This window comes from Antrostomus carolinensis, unplaced genomic scaffold (assembly GCF_000700745.2).
Source record: "Antrostomus carolinensis isolate BGI_N321 unplaced genomic scaffold, ASM70074v2 scaffold7106, whole genome shotgun sequence".
NCBI lineage: Eukaryota > Metazoa > Chordata > Aves > Caprimulgiformes > Caprimulgidae > Antrostomus > Antrostomus carolinensis.
In genome coordinates this window covers 24216-32986 of record NW_010322444.1, presented here as the reverse complement: position 1 = coordinate 32986, position 8771 = coordinate 24216, and the positions used below count along the sequence as shown (strand labels likewise).

General features: G+C 46.1%; 1 protein-coding gene across 1 annotated transcript; it reads right to left on the bottom strand.

The window, feature by feature from the left end:
* Position 1: 1 nt before the first annotated feature.
* On the bottom strand, positions 2 to 2459 carry CD180 (CD180 molecule; the record flags this gene model as incomplete). The annotated part of the gene is made up of 2 exons (XM_029085509.1): positions 2 to 1625; positions 2293 to 2459. Coding segments are annotated over 2 exons (1791 nt in total), but the record flags the coding sequence as incomplete, so codon positions are not given.
* Positions 2460 to 8771: the final 6312 nt, after the last annotated feature.

The following is an 8771-nucleotide window of genomic DNA, read 5'->3' as shown; positions in this document are numbered from 1 at the left end:
TGATCCCACAGGAGAGTGAGATGGTGACCAGCTGAGCCCCAGCTAGCGATTTGGGTTCAGAGCATCTTGTTCCTTCAGGCTCTTCAATTTTATCCAGATTCTGCTTATACCAGGTGATTAAACCAATATTGGAGCAGGTGCAGTCCAGAGGGTTGTAACTTAAGTTGATTACGCAACGGCCAGCTAGGGATGCCAGCTTGTCACGTGGCACGAAATGGATCCTGTTGTGGGCAAAATTGAGATAGATGCTCTTGAGGTTTGAAAATGCATCTGTGCTGAATGCAATAAGTTTGTTGTGGCTCAGATCAACATGCTGTAACTTCTTAAGGCTGTGAAATGTTTGGCTGCCTATTGCTGTCAGTTCACAGGATGATAAAATTAGCACCTCTAAATTGGATAGCTGTTGGAACAGTTTGTCCTTTGGCATGATCCCTGACTCAAAGTTATTTTGACTAAGGTCCAACAGCATGAGATTTTCCAGGCCTTGAAAGAGATGCTGAATGCTAGTATTAATGTGACAGGAGGAAAGATTCAGCACTTGCAAGAAATGCAAATTTCGGAAAGGACCGTCTGAGGTCTTGATATGAAGAGGAGTGAAAGCTAGGTCCAGCAGCTCCAGGTTAGCACCGTCCTTAGTGAGCACATCTTGGATGTGGAGCTTTATGTTGTGGCTCAGATTCAGGTACCGAAGGCTGCTCAAACCACTCAGTGCTTCGTCACAGCAGTCAAAGCTTTCAATATGACTCTTACTTATATCGAGATGTTTAAGCTTTGCCAGTTTCTCTAAACAGCCAGAGCCCAGCTGCAGGACCTGCAAGTTCCCCTTGATGTGGAGGTGGGTGAGGGAGGGGAAGGCAGCAGAGCTGATGTTGCAGAGGTGCTTGAAGGAGTTTGCGTTGAGAACTAACTCTGCTAGTAAGCTCATGCCACTGATGCCAGGGGGCAACGCGCTGACGTGGGTTTGAGTTAGGTCGAGCTTTCGGAGCCTGGTCAGGCACTGAAACATGTTGGCGTTTAGGTTTCTGAAGTGCCTTAACTGCAGATAGAGATCCTTGACAGAGATATTACAGAGGCCTTGTAAAACATTCGGGCTTATGTAGGGGTCCTTCTCCACGCCGTGAAATGTTCCCAGCCAAAGGGTCTGGGCTGTGGAGTTCTGTATCCCCGCCAGGACTCCAGGGATGTCAGCGCAGCCCCCAAAGTCCAAACTGTAGAAATGGGACTGGAAAGCTCCAGGTTCAATGTACATAAAGTCATTGCCTTTAAAGATGAGGGTTATATTGCTAGTCTTCTGCAGAACATGGACGTCTTCTGCTGTAATTGCTCTTATGTTGTTCATTTGAAAGTCAAGGTATTTGAGGTTTTGAGTGGGAAAGTTGGGTGGAAGCTGCAGTGAAGAAATATGGTTGCTGCCCAAGATAAGGGTTTCTAAGCTGTCCAGATTTGTCATTGGAATAAAGGACATACTGGTTATTCCCGTCTGCGTTAGGACAAGCTGCTTCAGGGACTGTGGGCCAACAAACGCTGTGTCAGACAGAAACATGAGCAGGTTTCCAGTCAGCACAATTGTCTTCAGCTGCTTGTTGCTGTGAAAGGCACCCTCATACACCCAGTTGATCTGACACCTTGAGAAAACAACAGAAACCAGCATCAGCGGCCTGTCTCACAGAACTCACCTGGTGTATGTGATAACCCAAACTGCACTTCATATCTGCAAGAACTTGTGATCAGTTGCCTTCATCAGGATAAAAGTGTCTGTCTTTTCCAGTAATGCTTGCCTGGTATTTGTAAGCTCACACTGAAATACAGTGTCCCAGTGAGAAGAAAAACCTGCCCTGAAATGATGGGGATGTGGAGGTATTTGTAGAATCAGGGAGGTTTTTAGTGTCCAGCTTAATAAAATGAAAATCTAATTTCATATGGAAAAAGCTATGCATTTACAAGGACCAAACCTGTCTTTCTCTAGGGTTTAGGGAACAATATCTTTATAGAAAAGTGAATTTTAAAATTGCTTTAGTGACTTTGCTGTCACTACTGTTTTAGCAGCTGTAATATGTGGAAAATGCATATTTCACCCACCGTCCTACAAATAATTATCACCAGAGAAGAAGCCTAGATGTTTCTCAGGCATACCAATCTCTGCTTAACAAAATACTTCACAACTGTCTACAAGTGCTACTGGTGGTTTCCCTGTGAAAGCAGGGAAATGCTGCTCTGGTGTGCTCCAGAAGCCAGCTTTGGGCAGGGAGGTTGACCAACCTGATGTGCAGAAGTGAAGATGCTCTCCCATACCTTGTTAAGTCCAAGTATAGAAGAGACTTCAGCTCAGAGAAGGTTGAATTCTGGAGAGAAGGGAGCACGTTGAAGCTGAAGTCGAGGATTTCGGTTGTGACAGGTAGTTTTTTGGGAATCTCTTTCAGTCCTAAACCTTCACAGCTATAGCTTTTATTTACTGTAATCTGTGGAAAAGAAATAATGAAGCTTCAAGAAGTGTGTGCTGTGAAAATAAATAGGAAAATATGGCATTTAAAAAAAAAAAACCCACGGAATTTTGAATTATTTAAAAACATAGCAGCCAGAATGCTAGGAAGCCTTAGAGCAGGCTTGCAATGCACAACCCTGGGGTTTAGTGGAGTGTGGTTTTAAAATGAATGTCTTGAGTCTCTCTTGTACTAATTTGAAGTGTGTCTCATTTGTAGTACTTTCTTACTGAAGTTAGTACATATGAGGATGGTTTACTGTTCTGGATGAATTATTAATCCCTAAGAAAGTATACCCACAAAGTAGTTTTAAATTCTGAATTTCATGATTTTTGTAACAAAGTTTATTCTAAGAGAAGTCCCAAGAAAACCTTGCAGAGAGGAGATAAAAAAGGTCAGGTCTGGGAATGCTTCTAGGAGGAACATGTCCAAATTAATTGGATCTGAACTACAGTTACGTGCTGCAGTGAGAGGATGGCAGGAAGGTTTAGCTCAGGCAAGACAAAGATCATGTCTGATACACTGTCTTTAACATTCCTACGAAGGCTTTTCAGTTTAACAAAAAATGAATCCATCTATTATGTGGAAAATCATTAAATATACTTGACTTGCCTTTGCTTGGTGTTTGCACAGAAGTCAGCCAGACCCTGGGGCTCTGACACGCAGGGAAACTGCCCCTGCACAGCCTACTGCAGCAGCTCCAGGCAGTTGGGGGTGCTCTACCCCTCGCACTTGTCCCAGCTGCCGAGTGGGTTGGGGAGCATGGGCACAGCCAGCACAGTGTCACCCTCCTCCTCACCCAGCCTTGCCCCCAGAGAAAGCCCAGGGTGGTGACAGGGCTAGCCTGCGACCAACAGGTTCTGTGGGGCCTCGTGGGAGCTGCAGCTGTGGCAATATCCTGCCAGGAAGCTCTGAGACATCTCCTTGCAGGGAAGTAAGAGCACATACTGCACAGTTGCTCAGTCTGGCTGTTTAAATGGGATTTAAAGCTATTCTATTAGTCTAAAGAAAGCAAGTGCAGGTGGTGGAATGTCTAGTAAGAAAAGCACTGGAGCCTGGAGTCCATGGAGAATAGAGGACAGCACAGATGTGTGCCCTGTGGGGTGGGATTACATGGTTGAGGTGCACGTGTGGACCCTGGGGAATGGTGCACAAGGTTCAGGTCTTTCCATCCACATGGGACTGTGGGTGAGACGTCTCTGCCAGTCTGTGGCTTAGGAGAGCAGACAGGCAGTGGAGGCACTGGGTAACCTCGCTGGAGGGGAAAGAGCAGTATTTGTTGCAAGCCACAAGCTGGGCACACGAGCATTTTCTTCCTTTCCTATAGGTGCAAGTCCTGTAACCAGAGGGTGCTGAGGAGCACCACGGCACCATGCTGCCACGGGTGGTGCAGCCCGGCGGGCAGGGGCCGAGAGACACAGGCAGTGGTGTGGCGGAGCCGGGAGGGTGTGGAAAGGAACCATCACAATGAAATGCCCCATGCGGGTGGCAAGTGTGGCTCCTCCACCATCCCTCTTCCTCCCAGCGCACCGGGGATGCAGCACCAGGCCCAGTGCCGGCAGAGTGGGACAGGCCAGGGCTGCCCACAGCTGGGAGCTTGGCATGACCCGATGGGCAGCGAGCCAGCCCCATACCGACTGCAGCATGAGGGCTTGGCTCCAGTCTAGAAGCATTGAAATAATACAGCACTGGTAACTACAGAAATGGCAAAATACAGATTTAGAAAAACCGATGCTTTCAACACAGATACACAAAGAAGAACCCGTGTGACACACGGTTCAGGCAGATAAAAAATTTTTAGCTGTAGCTTTAAATGAGAACAATGTCTATGTATCACCACTCAAATAAATGAACTGGTAAGCTCTCTCTGTATGCTTCGGCGCATGGAGCAGCTCTCACAGTGAGCTTAGAAGCAACCTTTGCCCTGTGCGCAACTCTGAGAGCTTGGGAATTTGTACATTTAATTCACAGCAAGGAACTTGCCGTTGGCCCCAGATGTGTGCTGTGTAGGGATGGGTTTCCATAGTGCTTCTTCCCTGAATCAAAATCCTTACTTTTTTCCCTTGTCTCCCACTTAAAAAAAAAAAAAAAGTAAAATAAAAATCTTATGGGTCAGCCTTTTCCCCTGGCCCTGGAAAAAGGCTGATACTTTCTTCCTGTTCTCATGTGATATCCCACACTGACCAAACAACAGATTGAGACACCATCATCCTACCACTATGTACAAATTCATGTATGGAAAGGGCAAGCATGAGACAAAGATCCTTATATCTGTCCTCTCTCTAGATCTGATATCTTCTCAACACCCCTGTGAAACTTTATTGTCCTTCCAGCTCCCTGAGAGATGAAGCACAGTCCTGGTTTGACAAGTTCCCAAAGTCCCTGACAGCGGCAGGACAGAGCAGGTGTGAGGAGGAGGGACAGCGACTGTTGTCCATGAGCACATCTCAAGACACCTGCCCTATTTCTCTGAGAAGGGCCTTCAGATCCCCCTGACAGAAACTCCTCGGGAACTGAGAAAAGTCAGATGTCAGCAGGCAAGTAATTCACCAGAGACTGATCCTCACACATGTGGCTCCTGTGTCTCGAGCAGGACCAGCGGCTGTCACTCACCTCTGTGCACGTCGTCTCTGCAGTGCTGGATGCTTCGCAGCTAACGCAGGCAAGCATTGTGAAAATCAAAAAGTATAAATCACAGGCCATTATAGCATGAGGCAGGCTGTTAAAATGGATGGTCTTGTGCTATCTTCCCTTAATGAAGGCAAGACAGAGCAGCAAAGGTCAGACAAACTGGGTGAGTTGATTAGAAAGGAGGTCGTAAGGAAAGTAAATGCTTGCTGAACCTCTTGGGTTCAATGTGAGCAAAACAGTAGTTTTGGAGTGAAAGAGGAACTTCCCTGCTTTAAATATAGTCAAATGACTGTGTGCTGATACTTTTCTGGGGCAGAACAGATTTTTTAAAAACGGAAAGTGAGGGAAATTGATCTTTATGCTTGTGCAGAGTGAAACATCTCCACTAAGTACAGGGAAGTTGGTTCAGCTTGAAATAGGGTAGAGAGCAAGAAAAGAGCAGATGAGACTGCAGTGTCTCACCAAAGGGAAATTTAATGCAATGGAAAGTTTGAGTCAAACAAAATTTGAGGTATCATTTGTGAAAGTCACAAGAACTTGTAAAACAACTGAAATATATGCATAAGATTTGTGCCTATATTGGTGCAAAAAGGAACACAATGCTGAAACATGCTTCTCTAATTTGGAAGAGTAAAGCTTAAAAGCAATAGTTCAATCTGAAAATTAACTCTTTTCCTCTTGTATTTAGATTACAAGTAATGATTATTTTTCTGAATGGGATAATATTTCTAACTGTCTCTAAGACAGGCACATGTGGGGCAGCTGCAGGTGGGATTCGTGCTGCCTGGGATGGCCCTGAGTGTTGGCTCTAGCCAGACAGTTCAACTTGCCTTTTTTTTTCCTTTCTTAACTGGCTGAGTTATTAGTTTGGTAACTCTGTTTTCAACAGGCTTAACTGGCACTCTGTCTTCATCACCTATAGAAAAAGGCATGATGAAAACCTGCTGGGCTCAGCAAACATGCCCCAGCATGATGGGGAGAGGCCGGGTGGGCTGAACTGAAGAGCTGATCCAGCCCTGGTAACTCCATCAGTGGAGCTTTAAGCAGTTAAAATGGCATGTGGAGAGCATCAAGCTCAACACGTGGGACGATGGAGACATCTAGGCTTCTCCGATGTGAAGGACATGCACAAAATCAGCGGCTTCAGGTCTGAAATAGTGTATGGGGGCTGCACTGGTGGCTGGAGCTGGTGCATCTGTTGGGTTTTACCTGAGCTGTGCTGCATTCATCCCTGCAGGTGGCTGGGGAGAGGAGAGCAGTCAAAGCTTTAAATCCAATGCAGAGCTTCCTTTTTGCATTTGTGCCTAAACCTCTTGGGTGGGCTGTTGTGGCTGGCAGGCACGGGGGGACCATGGCACCAGTGCCCTGCTGCTAGGATGCTTCTGCGCTGATCTGAGTCAGCTGGCTTTTGCTTTCCTCCTCCTTAACTTATGAAATTTTTAAAAAAATAACTTATTTGAATGACTACCTAAAAATTTCACTCCATATCCCACTAACAGATCTGCCTCTTTCCCAGCCAGCTTCGTGTTTGCTGGAAATCTTGCTCCCACTGCAGCTGGTAGCAAAAAATTCAGAGGAATCTGTTTTGGATGTTTACTCCTGGTTTATTTTCTATTTTCTGTGCTAAAGCTTGAAGTCTAAGGCTCAGGGTGAGCCTTAGACTAAGCCCTCACTGCTGTGCTTTATTGGCTGGTGGCAGCTTGCACTCACACTTGCACCCTGTGTTTTGTTTCTGGCAGACTATGAGCCCTAGTGGCACAAATGCTTCCTCAAACTACCCCTATCAGATATCTTCAATTCAAGATGAATGTGTGGTTTTGTAAAAAAAGTCCTTTAAATCAAGAGGAGATACCAGCTGAAGCTAATCCTGCATCTTCCTGCAGTGCAAATATGTTACTGTGTGTAGCAGAATTTATGTGTGACATAAAATGGTACAAATAACTCCAGAGATTTTTTTTTTTTTTTTGGAGATGGGGTTTTTTGAGGAAATGGGAAGTTTTATGATGCAAATAATGAATTCTAAAGCCTACCTCAATTTAAAGTAATGAAAAATTCATTATGAGATTGGTATGAGATGGGTGAGTGAAGTTCCTCTTCTCATCCATGTGCACGAGCAATCACTGAGCTTAGTAGAAATGACTAATGATTAGAGGTTTCTGAATTATTCATGATGTGTGCCTATCTGATTAATTTAGCTCCTTGTGCTTGTAAGAGTTTATGGCAGCAGTTAGCAAGAGGGAGTTTTAGTGCTGGAAGGGGCCTTTGCTGCAGGTGGTTGCCATGGGCTTGAGCTCGGCCAGACTGCAGCCCCCCCTGCAACCACAACTGTGGCACCCAGGGCCATTGCAGGATGATTCACCTCTCATATTAAACAGGGGAGCTCTCCTTTTCTGTGTGCTTTCTGCTTTTAATGATGGTGTTTGCTGTGCACAAGTGCTGGGTGGATACCTTCTCCATCACTACATTCAGGGGGGCTGTCAGACCATGAGAGTCACTAGGAGAGTGCCCTCAAAAGTATTTTTCTCTTCATAATATTACTTTCTATGTGCTTGGCTAAAAATCTTCCCACTCTGGTGATGGGAGATTTAAGAGCGTGTGAAAAGCAGCGGTAACAATTGGCATTAGTGTCACAGTGCTTTTCACTGAGCACTTGTGAGATGCTGAATGCTGCTGAGCACCAAGTAAATTTCTCTCTCTGCACTGTCCCTACAGTGCCACACCACCTCCCAGACAAGTCTGGCTGCATCAAAAGAAGTGTGACCAGCAGACGGAGGGAGGTGATTCTGCCCCTCTACTCAGCTCTCATGAGACCCCCACCTGCAGTACTGCACCCAGCTCTGAAGTCCTCAGCACAGGAAAGACATGGAGCTGGTTGAGAAGAGGGCCGCAAAAGTGATCAGAGAGATGGAGCAACTCTCCAATGAGGAAAGGCTGAGAGAGTTGGGGTTGTTCAGCCTGGAGCAGAGAAGGCTCCAGGGACACTTCATTGTGGCCTTTCAGTACTTAAAGAGGACCTATAAGAAAGATAGGGACAGACTTTTTAGCAGGCCATGTAGCAATAAGACAAAGGGCAAATGGTTTTAAACTAAAAGAGGGGAGATTCAAACTAGATATAAGGAAGAAATTTTTTTACAATGAGGGTGGTTAGACACTGGCACAGGTTGCTCAGAGAGGTGGTAGATGCCCCATCCCTGTAAACATTCAAGATTCAGTTGGACGGGGCTCTGAGACGAAGGTGTCCCTGCAGGGGGTTGGACTAGACAACCTTTAAAGGTTCCTTACAACCCAAACCATTCTATGAGTCACACTCTCCTGCAATCAAAAAGTCCCCTGGAGATGGCTATACATCCCCCAGAAGTTCTCCATTTTAAACTGGCTTCTGAGCTAGAGAGAAGGAACAACTCACAAGACTCACCAAAACGCGGTGAGTCACCCACAGTGTGTGTCCATAGTGGTGGGCCTTCTCACATTTAAACACCACCACCACCATCATGTCAGACCTAGAGGGGGCCACGATGGTAAGGTTCTGGCATACTCTTCAGCCTAGCCAAGCAGCATGGATGTGGGCATCACATGGGCTGTTGGCATGGTGCTGAAGTCACGGGATGACAATTCCCCCACGGCTGAAAGGTGGGTCCCATTTCTGGGTGGGACCCTGGG